Source organism: Aspergillus nidulans, chromosome VIII, assembly GCF_000011425.1.
Source record: "Aspergillus nidulans FGSC A4 chromosome VIII".
Lineage (NCBI taxonomy): Eukaryota > Fungi > Ascomycota > Eurotiomycetes > Eurotiales > Aspergillaceae > Aspergillus > Aspergillus nidulans.
The window spans coordinates 831,811-847,644 of record NC_066264.1 but is presented as its reverse complement, the minus strand read 5'-3'; the positions used below and the strand labels follow the sequence as shown (position 1 = coordinate 847,644).

Genomic DNA, 15,834 nt, shown 5'->3' with positions numbered 1-15,834 from the left:
GCGAAGTGTAAAGGTATTTGGCAGCGTTCTTAATGAACTGCCTCGGCCCACTACGTTTCTGGGAGCCCATCACCGGCCCGTTCGCTTAGTTGTGACTGGTCTCTCACAGATCCACAAGGCACTTGTGCCTCATTCCTTAGACCGGACCCAAGTGCTTGCTATTTCAAGCTGACCCAACAGCCGACGTCATGATCCAGTCTATGGAAAGCGCCCCGCTTGCAAAATTCATGGCCCTGATCATGCCAGACACATTCAACCCATTTATCCAACCGTCATGTGCTATTTACAAACGAGACTAGCAGCTTGGGCTCTAGTAGGTCAGCGGCACATCCGGTTGGTGGCTTCACAATAGCGCATCTACAATTCCTGGCAAAGGAGCAGGCGGCTATTATGCAGAAGAATGCAATAGTGATTCTTCTCCACGTTCAAGACTTGGTCGTTTTCATCCTATCCGTTATTTTCATCACTTACCTGATCTTCAGTTGACATTACCATTTGGCGAACCCTTTTTAAATCTCATCTGACAACCCTATTTGGCACTGGAAGGAGCCCAGATAAGCTTTAACTTGAGCCTACCCAGCGATGAGAAGAAAAATTGGCTAGACATTTGCTCTGGTGGAAGGTATATATGTTCTGCAAGCCACGGTTTGTTTGATATTAAACAGCAACAGACCATATAGCCATGCCGCAACTATGTACACGCATACCTTCCTGATACTAGGCAATCCTGGGCCATAGCCGCTAGGTCTTTCGGCAAAGTCACAATCCAAATATCCGTAGACGTATCGACTCCAGTCATCAATATTTACGGGGCCTGAACTGAATCATCGGTCCATCCTTGAAACCGGTGAACGCCCAAAATGTCTGAAACTGCCCGTCGAACGACCCCTTCCCCTCGCCGAGTCCCCCGGCCGCACCATCGGCCCTCCGGAAGTCAAAGTGACTAATGACGGCGGCCATCGCCAGCGTCATCTCGATCATGGCCAGCGCCTTTCCCACGCAGTTCCACGGCCGTATGGAGAATGTTGTAAAGGCCGCCGTAGCTAACTGGACCGCCTCTTCGCCGAACTCCTCCGGGATCCACCGTTCAGGCCGGAAGCTGAACGGCTGGGGATAGTACCGCTCGTTGTGGTTGATCGTCCAAATGCCCGTACCCAGCAGGGATGTCTAGAGTTTCTGTGTCTCCTTCAATCCTGATCCTGAGACCTCCTGGTAGAACTTCGCGCCATAAGGCGCCGCTGACAGCTGGAGCAAGGCGCAATACTTCCTGTATACAAGCGCGGAGATACACACAGGATGAAAGCTTTGGACCCTGGCAGACGGAGTCTGGCGTGAGGAAGGCATTTCTCACCTCTTTGGTCACCGGTCATAGGCAGAAGGGTTTCGGCTCAGGTAGAAAAAAGAGAAGTTCAAGCGGTATATACTTCGAGTTTCTTGTGTTTACTTCGAGTTACCTAGATGCCTATGTGTCATGAGCCTCCACTCTTCTTAGAAAGTGTAAATCACCAAAGCAATTCCATTCCCGTATACGTAACAAACTTCCCCCCAACACTCGCCCTGCTCGCCTTGTCAACAACCTTCAGAATCCCCTTAACACTATTTTCCACTGTCTCTGGCGGCCCAGCGTCAAACCCCCACTCCTTCGCAACAAAGTCTCCCGCCCTTGTCTTCACCCACCCTGGATGTAACGCAACAGCAACAAGCCCATCCGCTTCATGCTGGAGATGAAGGGCGCGGGTAAGCCAGTTCCCGGCCGCACGGCTGGGCCCGTACGCGCCGCCGGGGAACGGTTCCTGCGCGCCAATTGAACCGACAGACGAAGACATGAAGATAGCTTTAGGGGTCCCGTTCTGGGCGTTTCTGAGAAGGGGCCAGAAAGCCTGGAAAACGAGGAGGGGTGCGATAGTGTTGACTTCGAAGGAGGCACGGAGGTCAGAAACGGATGTGCTTAGAGCTGGGGTCATAGGGGTTGCAAAGCCGGCATTTGCAAGGAGGACGTCGATGTGGCGTATTTCTGGGACAGTGTTGGTGAGGGCTGTCAGGATTTCAGAAGGGGAGGTTGGGGCTGAGCTCCAGTTGTCCGAAGGGAAAGAGAGGTGAATGATGCGTAAAAGGCTGTTTTGGCCGGGAATTATGGTGGCTAGCTCTGATATGAGGGCGTCCTTTGCCTCATTGTTGCGGACGGAGGCGATGATTGTAGTGGAGGGCCGGATGAGAAGGGACTTGGTGAGGCCAAGTCCCAGGCCTCTGTTGGCGCCAGTGATCAGGTAGACGGTGTTAGACATAGTGATGACAGTCAGTGAGTGGGAAATCAGGAGGGAGAGAAACGAAGAGAAACGAAGGAGTAGAGGAAGAAGTATACCCTTATTTATAGTATTGAGGGTATTCTAATTTAGCGAGTGTATTTTGCACGTAATTTGCAGTTCGGTTTCTCTGTCTTGCTGACGTTATATGGGATTTGCAGTTCTCCAAGGGTTTACACCAGTGACATCAGTGACCAGAACAGAGACCATCCTCTGCTAACTGAGACGTTTATTGTAGCCAGTTACACGGCAAGGCCACTCTATACAGATGACCACGCCTGCACCGGCTGAGGACCTCGTCAGGGTTGTACCACTCTGATAGAGTACATCCAATCCAGCCAGAACCCCTCCTGTTCGGGCATCCGCCATATCAAAACTCGACAACCCACTAGCATCTACAATGGGATTAGCTACCTCACGTTCCATTTCAGACTGGCCGAATGTTTGACACGTCCACTGTGGGCCTGGTCACCTGGAATGACTTACTGGAGAAGGGTGCAATAATTCAACCTTAGCGCTGCCCGCTTATTGCTAGTTTCATTCATTGGGCTAGGTCAATTTGCCCAGCCAATATCTCTTCAAGTGACCAGTTCAAGGCCTGACACGTGACCGTTGGCCGCCGATTATATACGATATAGAGCCGTGACTGGTGGAATGAGAAATAGTTGGATTTTTTTTGTGCTTGAGGACCAGACTAGAACGCATCGAGCTCCCTTGTATTGCCTATCTTGTCTTCAGCGTTCAAAAGGCCGTGTTAGCCCCTGCGAAGGGCAAGAATCAGGGTAAATGGTATGTGGCCCTTTAAGGAGCGCTCAAGCTTCTGGGCGGACCCGGTTTGGGCTCTCCAGCGCTATCTATATCTCTTTATTCTGGTAGATTTAGGCTGAGGAGCTCCAGTTTCTCTCTATTACTCTATCAAAAACAGTTCTATTTTCTCCGTTTATTCTCAGCTAACCACGTCTCTGTCAAAGTACAAGATACTAAGCCTAAGCGGCCGACGTGGCAGCAGGGCCCGCAGAACCGGTAGGAATCAGGAGATTGGACATCCCAGCCATGTTCATACTAAAGTTCGGGTTCACCTCGGCGCCATCCTCAGTCCAGTACCCCTCAGGCGAGTTGAATTCATTGCGCGTGCTGTTGATACCGAGTGAAGTCCAGACGAAGACACCCTGCGACACATCGTCACCCAGAAGAACATACTCAACGAAGGGGTCGGTGGTCTCGGCCTCGGTCGCGAGGATGTCGTCATTGCTGTTGTTGAGTAGGGCTTGAGTGTTGGTATTGTAAGGACTGGTCTTTTCAACAGCAGTAATGAGGTCCTGATCAAAGAAGATCTGGCCGACATGGGAGGCGCGGGTGTCATAGAGGCCAGCGAGGGTGTTGTTAGGGAGCACCTTGATCTGGTCGCCGGGGTGGGTGACCACTGTTTGACTCAATGTTAGTTGATGATAGCACTGTGGGGGTCGTGGGGAGTTGTACCGTGGATGTGGACCGCACGACCGGTGTAGTGGCCTGGGAAGATAGACTCGAACTGCACGACACCATCGGAGCCGCTGGATTGGATGCCACGCAGGAAGGTCGTATTGGAGTTGCTCTCGTCGTTAAAGTTGCCATTGCCGTTGGCAACGACACCGGAGTAGACACCAGTGGCGTTGCAGTGCCAGATATCCGTATAGATATTCTGCAGCGGCTCACAAGTGTTGACATCAATCAGCTGCAGGTCCAAGAACAATGGCACACCCGCCTGGTCTTCGGCGACGTTGCGGCGGACGAGTTCACCGGCGATATCTTGTCCATATTAGCCCCGTCATAGTTTGGTCAGAAAGGAGGAAGGTACGTACAGTACGGCCCTTGGGTAACCTCTGGCTGCACGATACAAGCCCCGCCGTCTGCAAATAGGACGCTGGGGTCGGTCGAGAGGGTGACGTTCTTGGTCGACTCGTGGTCCGTGGCCAGCACAGAATCAAGATCGCGCACCTTGAGGTAGCGGCCATCTTGATTGGAACATTATCAGTTGGTGCCTGTTCTCGGTCATCTATGCATACGTACCGGTGTTACCAGCCCTCTTGCGCAGCTGCTGCACGGCGTTCTCACGACGGGCAACATTAGACTCCGCAATGCCGCGTGCCTTGAGCTTCGCGGCGCAGTGTCCAAGGCTGCGGCCCTGCACTGGAACGCTCTTGAGAAAGGCCGCGCGCTCAGCGGCCTCGGCCTCAACATCATGGCCGGGATGGGCAGCGGCGATGCTGGCTAGACCCGCAAGGCCGAGGCCGACAAGGAGACTTTGAGTGAGCTGAACCATGTTGACGGCAGAGACGAGGCTTCCCAGTGAAACAGGATTGCGCAACTGAGTGAAGTGTTCAGTCTGGATTGTATGTTGAGATGATAAAGCCTCGAGCCAGAAATTTGTCCGTCTTATATACACTGGCAGGTACATCCGACTGTACCGAAAAGACCCAAGGCCAGGCACGCAATCAGCGGAGTATGTGCTTGGAACACTGTTGATGATGGGAGTAGTGATCGACAACCGTGCCCAATAGAGACTGTTTGATTATCATCATGCTGAGCCATGATACTACAGCTAAGTCAGTTCAGGGAGAATGACGACGCCAAATGACAACAAAGGTAGATGGTACTTAGGCAGAGAGCAGCCTCTAACATGCCAAGCTCGGTATAGATTAGGGATCGGCAACGCTATACGCAATTCGCTGTGGAGGAAGGTTAGAGAAGCTTGACCGAATCGGGAAGGGGTGAGGGTATCGGAAATCACCCCTCCGCTGACTGATCCTTGCTGTCCAATAAACGCACTCGGAACCACAGCTTCCGCTGAGTAAGCATAATCGAGGCGTTCGCAGTTGCGGCTGTGTCGTGTGGATAAACGGGATGGAGAACTGATCCTACTCTAATGAAGGCCGCTCGGCAGGTTGAGCAAGTCCGCTGCACTGTATGGCCAGCGTCCATACTACGCCGAGTGGCAGGCCAATCCGGCGCGGCCTGGGGAATGCCTGCCAACTCTGTCGTCTTCGAAAGGTTTGTCGATATTGACCACTCTAGTTTCTCATGATGACAATTGATCTATCCAGGTCCGCTGTGACCGGGTCAAGCCTGCCTGCGAGAACTGTCGACTGGCCAGGATTCCCTGTGTCTTCAGTTCATTGTCAGACCGCCCTCGAAGAACTGTCCACCAGTAAGTCTGAGTAATTTTCGCCTGGAGTTCCATGCTAAAGCCAGTCCTTAGAAAGCTTGCAGACGCTAGATCCCATGTTCAGAAGCTAGAGGTGCAGTTGAGGGAGAGATGCCTGTCGCCCGGACTGACCTTGGCCGGGACACGTCTTTCAGATCCAGGGAGATTCGACACGGCGTTAGCGACGTTTCAATGGCATCTGAGTTTCTGCGACCTGCCTGATTCTTTCGACTTGGCCGGGTTCTCTAATGAACTTGTCAAAACTGTTGGACCCGTGGCTCCAAGTGAGCTAGCCGTTGTTAAGCCTAAATGGCCGTCTTCTCAGCTAGTCCGGTCTGCGCTGGAATATTTCAAAAAAACTCATCTGTATTCGGTATTTCCCGTCGTTGACGTGGATGAGACTGCTCAAATTATAAAAGACAATGAGCTTGATCTAAACGATGCGTCAATTGACACCAGAAGTCGCGCCTGCCTAGGCGCCTTTACGGCGCTCATCACTGGGCTTCGACGGGACGAGCCCGTCTTCGTCGCAGCTGGAGCTGATCCCATCGCCCACGTCAGGGCAGTCCTTACATTACTCCCTGATTTAGTCCTGCAAGATAGAAGTCCACGAGCTCTGGAAACCTTGCTCATGACGGTAAGTCGGTACCTCAGATTGCTAGCAACGATCTGATTGTGGTAGGCACTGTACATCACCCCCATGGGCGAACCCCAGACCAGCGAGGCCCTATTGTCCCTGGCAGTGCGGATTGTCTTCAATACTGGAGCGAATAGAGCAGAGACGGAGCGGAAGAGTCCGCATTTGCGTGCTATGTTCTGGCTCTTATACTCATTCGACAAGGAAAACTCACTTCGCAGGTCTCAGCCACCGCTGATCCACGATGCGGACTGTGACCTGGACCTCCCTTCTACCTATCTCTTCGAGTACACTGACTACCATTTTTTCCAAAATGAGCTGTCTTCCCACGCCCTCCTGTATCCATCGGACCTGCGGATGGCCCTGCTCAAATCGCGAATATACCGCCTCCTCTACTCGGTCGAGGCCCAGAGGCAGTCAGAAGCGAGGCGTCTCCAGCGTATCCGTGAGCTGGATCAAGAATTAGTTAATTTAAAGGCTAGTTTTCCGCGCCATTGCCAGCCAGACGACTTTGCGAAAGGCCTTGTCCCGGATACACTGTTCCATGACCTCAGCCTGCGAGGTGCAAACATCCATCTGGGATATTACTTTTGCCTAACCAAGATCCACTCAGCTACTGCAGGTGGCGGGATGTCACCACCGGCATCTAGTATAGAGCTCTGCTATCAAGCCGCGCGCTCCACACTACTATATATCAGGCGCGTCCAGAATTGTATTATTCCAGAGACATTCTGGTTTGTTCCGCCCTCGAGATGGTTGTCGGCGGGACTAGAGACGCTGACAATCATGACAGGATTTACTTCCAATATCTTACAACCGCCGTTCTCGCTCTTTACCGGCGCTTACTCGTCGCATCTGATGTGTCGCAAGTTCGAGAAGATGTGCAGATCCTAGAAGACACAGCTGGTATCTTTGCGAGGCTCTCTACTACTAATGCGGAGAGGGGAAACTTTTTTGCCCCCTATAAGATCGCTGAAAATTTTGTTTCCAAGATCACGGCGCTGGCTAAGGAGTCTATCATGAGATCGCCGTTGAACGGGTCCACTCAGGAGGATAGGGAGACTTGATGGGCACGGAAAATGTATGAATGAGTTCAGATCTGGCTCGGTTAAATCCCAGTGATCCAATGCTTATCAGGCTGGGTATTCGATCTTCACTTCGCTTTTTCTCTACTAGACCGACTGTTACACATGACTGACCATTTAGCACTAAGCCACAAGCACTCTCCGATATCTGCAGCTAGAGGCAAGACTACGTACCTTGCACGATCTACAATCCCTCGGCAATATTTACATCGTATGTCGTAGCGAGCTCAAATGATTGTTATATTATTCTATTTGTCCTCGACCTCAGTGTAAGCCGACCCTCTTATATCAGCATTTTACCTACCTAATCACCGGAATTGTCTTCCACTCATCTTTATATGCCCGGAAACCAGCCGAGTGCTATGTAGAAATGCCTAAGTGGAATAAGCGGATCAGTCGTGAACAGACGCTTCATTTACTGGTCGTCGAAAGCAATCGCAGCGCTCTTACACGGGACAGGACACCAGCATTACTCGGTCCTTTGTCGACATGAGATAGAATGTAAAGAAGGACGACGTACGTTTCACATCGGAATCGCGAGCGAGGAAGGTAGCGTATAGATGACAATCATGGGGCGAGCAGATAGCGGGAGTCAGACAGCTTATCTATGCTATGTTGTATACCCATCAACAACACGAGAGTATTCTGAAAGAAAAGGAGTCATACCATCACGGCGCGCTGTCACCCACTCAAGCCTTACGACGATGAAGATAGCTGCACTGGCTATGGCGAGGGCCATGAGGGCGAGACCAAAAGGGACGTAGTATAGCGCTTCCATGGTGAGACTTGGTTTCACTGTGGGTTGGGACTTGCGATAGTAATGTAGCTTGATCTTGGATCCGGTCTGAATAAATGGAGATGAAGATGAGGATGGCCATGGGGCTGGAAGTTGAAGCACAAGCTGAGCTAAATTGGAAGGGGTCCGTTTGTTATCTCTGTTTGTACTGAGAGGCAGGCCTGTGGTAGGGCTTCCTGCACGATGGTGAGTTAGCACTTACATGTGTGCTTTCGACCTTGATGAGTTATTTTTTTTGGACTTCTCATACTGGTTCCTTATTGTTTAGCCCTCAGAGGTCCCATGCCGTACTCTTCTATATAAACTTCTGCGAGACTTGAGATATCAGGGAGAGCAGCGATCTCTTAGAGTTGATGCACACTCCCAGTGGACGCGAACCTGTGGATAAAATATATTTCCTATATTACACCCACAGGCCACTGCTGGACAGGATTTGACTGTTCCAACCTAGATCAGGCGAATTTTCGAGCTCGTATAATATCCCTTACTTACACAAGGCCCCAGGCTTGCTATCCCACCATGAGTGGCTCACAGGAAGGTCCTATGAGTGACAAATCCCAGTAATTCTAGAAACGGTGAAAGTGCCTAGCATATAGATGAGAGTGGCCTGGTCCCAGTTGTATATCAATCCGCACCCTGTAGCAGAGAGCAATGCGCGGTGAAAATGACATTGAGAGAGCCTTATAGCTCAAGATCGATCCTTGGTAATCAGTTCGTGTTTCGATTAAACTGGGCTCTGTCATTCCACTATACCCGTGTTTGGGTGAAATCAGCTGAGGTACTTAGGACTACTACTGTGAAAGGCGGGTCTTCCGGGTCAGTGATAGTAGTTGGAGAAATATCTAGGTCTCTATTTTACCTTAGGACTGAAAAAAGAGATTATCTCAGTAATGTAATATTGACCATACCGACGTTGAACAGAGCTCTTTTCGTCCTATCAGACTCAACATTGATGATCGTCCTTCAGCTCATGAGGATCCCTAGAACTCACTATGAGTCTCCTTCCTCATCCTGGAATCTGCGGGATCATCCTCATGTCTACGAACTGGTCAAACACTTTAAAGATCGATTCTGTACTGTCCACAAAGCCGAAGAACCCCAGCTTCTTCGTTTTTGTAGTACTGGTTCCGACAGTCAGTCAATACCCTAAGCAATAGAACGAAACCAGACAAACAACCGGATAGAAGTGCAACGTACGAGAAATGAATAGGATAAGACGACGAAATCGCCGCGTCTGTGAACCCAAAAACGCGATCCGTATCCCACAACTCAGCATTGCGCAACTGATGCTCCTTTGCAATAGCCTTCCAGGCATCCTTAACTTCGGGTCTTCGCGCCCACTCCACGAGCGTGAACTTGTATCTCAATTTCGCCGGAGGTCCGATCCCGCGAGGCGGCGGGTTATACGGCGTCTCGACCTCTTGCAGGCCAGCTGGGTCGGTCGCAGGACCCAGCCATGGAAGACTAAACCTGGCAGCTAGTTTAGGCCAGAACTTGCTCCAGGTGAACGCACAGTCATCGGTAGCGTTGAAACTCTGGTTCTGGGCGTCGCGCGTCAGCACAGCCCATTCGGACAGATAGCCGTTCATCTGGGCGCTCGAAATGGTCTGCTGCGTTTCCCAGGCTACGATGTCAGATGGGTATTCGAGAGGCTTTCCCAGGTGTTTCTGGACGACGGCGTAGATTGCCAGCGGGAGACAGAGGTTCATGGCAGCATCCGGGACAGCGCCAGGGATCCAGGAAGGGCGGGTCGTAATCCAGTTAAAGCTGTTACTTTTAGCGAACGCAATGAGAGAGTCTTCTTGGTTGTAGTAGAAGTTCGGTTCGAGGAGCACACGCGGGTCGGTTTCTTCCTGGGGGACTTGGGCCGGACCCAGGTGCACGCCGTAGTATTTTGCGCCGAGTTGGAGGAGGAAAGTCTTCGGAAGAGTGTTTGAAATGGCCAAGGCTGAGAGGAAGTTGTGTAGAAGTTTGGCTGGACAATGTAAGTAAATTCTGTGCCGCCGTGAACGCAACCGGATGCGGGACTCGTACTGTTGACCCTGACCAATTCTTCGGCGGCACTCCAAATGCCGCCTCCGTCTTTTGGAGCAGGTTGGATGTAGGCATAAAAGAATACATAGTCAGCTTTCACTCTCCTCTCAGTTAACTGAGCAGCCAAGGCATCCGGTGGCTGCAAGAAGTCCATCGAAACATGCTCGACATGCTTCGGCCACTCGCCGTTTGGCGGCCGACGCGAGAGAGCATATATCTTCTTCCAGCGCTTAGGAGATTCGCACAGTACCCGAAGCTACATCAAGAGCTCACGTTAGTGGTGGATTTGGAAGAAGATAGATCGCGGAGTAGAAATAGTCCTACCATGTAGTCTCCAGAGATTCCATTCGCACCAGTGACAATTGCGGTCAGCCCGTTCAGATCTTCTGGGAAGGTTGGCAGGCCATGATAGATGTCTTTTGAGACAATTACTCGCTGAGTCTGGGCCATGATGCGGTCTTCGAACTGTTGCTCGAGTCGGGGTTGGTAACTCAAGGTTGGGGGTTTCATAGATGCAGCTTCGGGCTCGATTATTAAGGGCCCCAAGCTCCCCCGCTTCTCCTCACCTCGGAACCCCGGGATTAATAATTTATGCTTTTGTTTGTGTTGTTTCAGGCAATTGAGTTGCGAATCAATGCGCCTATCCATGGGTCTTGCTGTAGTATGGTGCGGGGCCTAGAGCTTCGTCATCCGATTCCAGAGCTTTGTACGCAATATAAGAATATCCTGGTTCTGTCAACATGCATCGGTCGCACGATAAGAATAATGAAATGAGCGGATAAATGTCATGCAAGGGTAGTGCAAAATACATCTAATATTTTGATGTAGGTTGGAAGACTGATTAATACCACGATTTCATCATAATGCGCCGGGGTCATTGAAGATCCATGCTACAGCAACCACTTCAGAATCCAGGAATTGGTTTATGAGAAGTGTGTAGAATTCTCTAACGCAACGGCCCATGCTGGAGAAAGAGGTAAACCAGTATGCGAAGAATGCATATCAAACAAGAGTAAAGTGGTTGAAGCCTGCAACTGCCTCAAGGTCCGATGGGTTCCACCGGAGATACCGCACCGGAAGGATAGGGCATCTTACGACCATGAACATGGGCCCTGGAAATCTCAGGGGCAAGGATGGATTTTTGAATGCAGGATCGATCCGTCCCCAATGGGAGTCAAATATACCCTAGCTGCAACTGGGTGTCGCGCGTCTGACTCACTCATGTCGATCAAAGAAAGATATAGTGACTATTCAAGCCCTTCTACTTCATCATCGTTGCGGACCGAACAGGTGAACTTTGCCTCTCAAGAAGAGGGTCTCGTATAGAATCGATTTTTAAGCGTGGACTTTGAGATTATCGTCCCCTCTTCCTCATTGGAGACTTTCACGCAGCGTCTCTTCAGCCTCTCTTCATTCGATACACCCGACATTATGATCATTTTGACAAGGTTCTCGACTACCGAAAGTTGTTACCCCAGTTCCATGCGCTGTAGGGATCATTTGGTACGAGATTGAAAAGCACTTGGCATTTAGATTAGCACATTTACCAGACAAAATGAGCAGCACACGAATCCAGAAGCCGAAGGATATATTCTTACTTTCTCCAAAAGCACCTAGTGTTTCATCCATATAGGAGTCGATCTGATGATAGCAGCTATTGTCGGGTATACCAAGCCCTGGGTTGAGGTTGCCTCCTTCATGCATGGGCTCGATATAGAGGTCACCCGCGGGCACGCCCGCCATCGGAAATGAAACGTCAACTGCCGGTTGGCTCTGAGTTGGGTTGGCTGGTGGCGGATTGAAGTGACCCTTGAATGTTGAAGAACTGCATGGCTCTGTCGGCGGCAGCCGCGGTGAATGAGAAGGCGAGGCGTGTTGCGACGGTCCCTGTTCCTGCTCTCTGGGGTTTGTGTCGCTACCAGATTCATTACTATTTAGAGCATTTTCCAACTCCTGATGCAGGCTCAACTTCACAAGTCGCGTCAATAACTGCACTGTATGCTTTGCAATTTTACTCTTGGTTTGAAGGTTCCGACTCGCGTGGATGATGCGTAATACTCCGGCTTTGGCATCGTTCGATGCTGTGCTGAAGGGCCATAAGGTAGGAGCAAGGCACAGTATTACGCCAGCGATAAAAAAATTCATCAGAACAAAGGATAGGCTGAACTCGCTCTCATGATGAACCGGCGACACACGCGAGACACGGAGCGCAGCTTTTAGAGAGAGATCCATTGACAAGCGAACGGCTGATAAATGCTCAGCGACAGCAGTTCGAAACTCTGGCTTGGCTTGATGTTCTAGAAGAGGCCGGTTAATGAAGAGTACGGCACTATCGTATGTCAATTGCAACATCTGAGACTGAAGAAACAAGTGCCTGATAGTACGGTTCTCTGATGATGGTGGATTCTTTTCAATGGCTGTCGATGCAAGAGCAGGATGTTCTTCCCAGTATTGTTGTTTGAATACAGGGGATACTCCGGATTTCCAGGTATCTAGAGATGCCTGGGCATTGCCTATAGCCGCCACGAGAGAGGCAAACGATTCTAGTGACACCGGCGTCTGTAGATTGATAAGTCGAACCTTATTGAGGGTCGTCCGCATTATCTCGTAGAGCCGATACTTTTGGTTATGAAACATCAGGCCATTCGCGTTTGGATCTTGAAGCAGATACGACACGGTTGGTGGTAGGCGGGTATCTTCCAACTCAGTCATCTCGTGCAAGTGGCAGAACGCAGCATCGAGTGAAGCCGGTCGGCCGTATATCATAGCACTATAAGTATCCGCTACGATAATAAAATTCCAGGTCCGACGATAGACTTGAGATAGGACCGGGTCAGGATGGGTAATGCCGCCAGGACAGTGCATTGAGAGGGCATATGCAGTGCGGACCGAAAGGCCAAGCATGTTCCACGCGAGTCCTGGAGAGCCGTGAAAAACATAGTAAGTCCCCAGGAGAAGAGACACTTGGACAGATTCCAGACTACACTCATCTAATAGTTTCAGCACGTGTAACCGGACCTCAGCAATCAGGCTATCTCGCAGACTCGTGGCTTGTAAAGAGAAGGAAGCCAGTAAAGAATGCCCTGGCCATCTGGAATCGTGTGCCACACATTGGAGTCCCACTGCTGCGGCAGTTAAGGCCGCTATCACTCGACCGCGAGATGATTCACTCCACGAGGACTGACGGAGCAGAGGAGTCACTGATTGCATAAACTCGATTTCATGGAAGATAAAGATGAACCAGTGCATATGGTCAAAATACGCCTGTAAAGCAGCATCCATAACCGCAGGCGGGGGCATTGACATCTTCTCCAGCGTCCACTCAGGTCGAGGGTTGGGCTGGGGACTGGCACGGCCAGGAATGCCCGAGATGTCACTAGAGTAGAGGGTAGCGCGCTGTCCAAAGATATTTACCGCGAAGCCAACCGCAGAACTGCTGGCGCCATAATTCTGGCCTTCATAGGGACGATCCACCGCTGCCTCGACGTGCTGGTTTGACGATGTTGCAGCTGCCGGAGGCCGCACAGCTCGCTTCTTCCGGCGGATAGGAGTATTCATAATATCCCTTGATTGACAAGATACACCTGCCCGAACGCACATCGTGCATGGACGGGCCTCATCACACTTCAATAACATTAACCTGTAGCTTTCCCAAGGGTAATGCTGACGGACCTTTAGTTTTTGCCGCCGGCACCGTTGGCAGGCACGGGAGACCCTGGGAAAATGAGGCGACTGAGGCTGCCGCAGGCCTTCTGCCCTGGTTTCCACCATCTCTGCCAAAATAACAATACCAGCACCGCACAATACTTTCGAATGCTTGCTGACGCCGTCGAAAACTATAAGTAGGACAACAAAATGTGGATTCAAATGGGTTACCATAACCTGAGGTTCAAGGAGACGGAGAAGCTGTCACGTGAGCAACTCGAGTTTTGACAGGCGAGTCTAGGTGTTCAGGCAGGACTAAGCTATAGCCGTAGCTGCTCTACACCTACAGGCTACAGAACTTGATATACAAGACCAACTAGAATAGTTAGAGGATGGAGGAGCAAGCGCTGTGGACCTCGAGTACCAGAGGATTGCCGTACCTCCGTATCATGTACTACACAATGAAAAGAAAACAAATAAGAATAAAGAATATAAGATAATAAGACAATAGTAAAAAAGAGAAAACTGAAAATATTTGAAAGAGAATAAATAAAAAATACAAAAGTCAACGAAAAGTCAAGTGGTGACTACTTGGAGCAACGCCTCCACCGGAATCTATAATTAGTGGGTACCATAGATGACTTCCGGTGGAAGTTTACAGACCAGCCAAGTCTTCCAAATCTTCGGACAATGTGCCCCATCTACTACCCTTGGTTCAACCGACGCAAGCACAAAAAAAGTCCTGGCCCATTCGGTCCTGCTAGAGTTGCACCAGTAGTGCATGGTGAAGGATCATCCCGCCACGTTCCCTGCCGTGTTCACCCGATTCAAGCACGAGCTAGACTTCCCTTCATGCTTACACCGTAATCATGAGATGGCGATCGCGGTCAAGAGTGTTCGCCGTTTGCACCTGGACCTGAGGGTCCGGTTGAGCTTGAAGAAGGCCATTTGCACACTATTGAGTAGTGGTGCCACTCTGGCATCCAAAATTCTTGTTAATTCTTGTTTTGGTTGGTAGGAACTACCTGTCGTGTTTCGGTATCATGCGAGGTCACTGTTGCTGAGACCACTAGAAGAAGGTTTGGCAACTAATTGGCAACCCAGGGTGTTGAGACTTAAGTTGTTCGAAACTCTAAGGTGGAGTCACTGTGGTGGTAGAGTCCATTGTGATGCCGTACTTGAAGACCCTATATGATGAACGGGGTATGGAAAGCGTTATGGAACCATTCTTGGATTTATACGTCTTTGTGGGTAAGCTCTCGCCATTCTCCCCGCATCCCCGCAATATTGGTTAAAATTATCCATAGAGCCTAAGGGGTTAATAGGATTCTGTTCTCCGAATCCATAAAATGTTGGGACTTCACCCAGGTGATGCAAATTTGCTTTTGATGTAGAGCTGGAAGCCAGACGCGCCTTTGGCGTGAAAATCTTCGTATTTCTTTTCTGCTACAGGAGCAGAATCTATCTCATTGCCGTACACTTTCACCTTAGCTTCTCCTAGCTCCAGTCCGTTGAAGATGCTCGTAGTGTTGAATATTCGAGCTGAAATAGCATTGCAGTTCTGTAAGCTAGGAGCTGTTCTGTCCCAGCTCAGAAGGTGTCGAAATGCAAGCATGCATTTTTATTCTTGATCATGAAGAACCATGCCAGGATTCCCAAGCTTGCTGGATATCTGCTATCTCCGCGAGCATTCCTAAAGGCAGCCGATCTTCTTGTAGAGCCACTGTACCTTCCCGAGAGGTGGAAGAACGCTCGTTATGACTTAGACCGCGATATGTTTGGCTCGTATCTTGATGTTGTCTCTTTACAACATCCAACCCCTTGGATTCCATGCTTTCGGACTGTGGGACTGCCAGTAAATCTTGCAAAAACTGGCGTTCTTGTGGTGTCATTCTGAGGGAGTCCAAAAATGGGCCATATTGGCCGGCAATGTCAAACGCCGTAGGCTTATCATGTTCGATGGGCTTGGTGATTCGGGACGAGACTGATTGGGGCTCTTGGTTGTTCGGCGCGGCCATAATTCGGGGTCTCTTGGTGATATTATGGGCGAGAATAGTATCAATGTAAATTGTGTGTGTAGACAGTTATAGTGAGATGAGATCAATGAGCATGCAAAAAGAAGGGTTTTGTCGTTGGGAAATTATCAGTTT

General features: G+C 50.3%; 6 protein-coding genes across 6 annotated transcripts, besides 5 other annotated features; 1 reads left to right on the top strand and 5 right to left on the bottom strand.

Moving 5' to 3' along the window:
* Positions 1-4,643: part of a sequence feature (contig 1.17 1271..347844(-1)) that runs on past the window's edge.
* ANIA_01300 (SDR family oxidoreductase) lies at positions 1,503-2,285 on the bottom strand (the record flags this gene model as incomplete). Its single annotated transcript, XM_653812.2, has 1 exon — positions 1,503-2,285. The coding sequence occupies one exon, from the start codon at positions 2,283-2,285 to the stop codon at positions 1,503-1,505; it is 783 nt and encodes a 260-aa protein (XP_658904.2).
* Positions 2,692-2,698: a sequence feature (Short protein (ANIA_11299, CBF87759.1) was converted to a misc_feature.).
* Positions 2,790-2,848: a sequence feature (Short protein (ANIA_11299, CBF87759.1) was converted to a misc_feature.).
* Positions 3,290-4,605, bottom strand: ANIA_01301 (intradiol ring-cleavage dioxygenase; the record flags this gene model as incomplete). Its single annotated transcript, XM_653813.1, has 4 exons — positions 3,290-3,726; positions 3,783-4,091; positions 4,145-4,297; positions 4,353-4,605. The coding sequence occupies 4 exons, from the start codon at positions 4,603-4,605 to the stop codon at positions 3,290-3,292; spliced, it is 1,152 nt and encodes a 383-aa protein (XP_658905.1).
* Positions 4,644-9,489: a sequence feature (contig 1.225 1..4846(1)).
* On the top strand, positions 5,250-7,191 carry ANIA_09516 (uncharacterized protein; the record flags this gene model as incomplete). The annotated part of the gene is made up of 5 exons (XM_050613166.1): positions 5,250-5,333; positions 5,387-5,490; positions 5,560-6,124; positions 6,170-6,858; positions 6,918-7,191. 5 exons carry the CDS (start codon positions 5,250-5,252, stop codon positions 7,189-7,191), a joined length of 1,716 nt encoding a protein of 571 aa, XP_050469002.1.
* ANIA_01302 (SDR family oxidoreductase) lies at positions 9,012-10,489 on the bottom strand (the record flags this gene model as incomplete). Its single annotated transcript, XM_653814.1, has 4 exons — positions 9,012-9,126; positions 9,203-9,980; positions 10,040-10,268; positions 10,313-10,489. The coding sequence occupies 4 exons, from the start codon at positions 10,487-10,489 to the stop codon at positions 9,012-9,014; spliced, it is 1,299 nt and encodes a 432-aa protein (XP_658906.1).
* Positions 9,490-15,834: part of a sequence feature (contig 1.18 602..175793(-1)) that runs on past the window's edge.
* Positions 11,496-13,810, bottom strand: ANIA_01303 (protein scfA; the record flags this gene model as incomplete). Its single annotated transcript, XM_653815.2, has 3 exons — positions 11,496-11,560; positions 11,638-13,663; positions 13,712-13,810. 3 exons carry the CDS (start codon positions 13,808-13,810, stop codon positions 11,496-11,498), a joined length of 2,190 nt encoding a protein of 729 aa, XP_658907.2.
* On the bottom strand, positions 15,045-15,702 carry ANIA_01304 (uncharacterized protein; the record flags this gene model as incomplete). The annotated part of the gene is made up of 2 exons (XM_653816.1): positions 15,045-15,226; positions 15,414-15,702. The coding sequence occupies 2 exons, from the start codon at positions 15,700-15,702 to the stop codon at positions 15,045-15,047; spliced, it is 471 nt and encodes a 156-aa protein (XP_658908.1).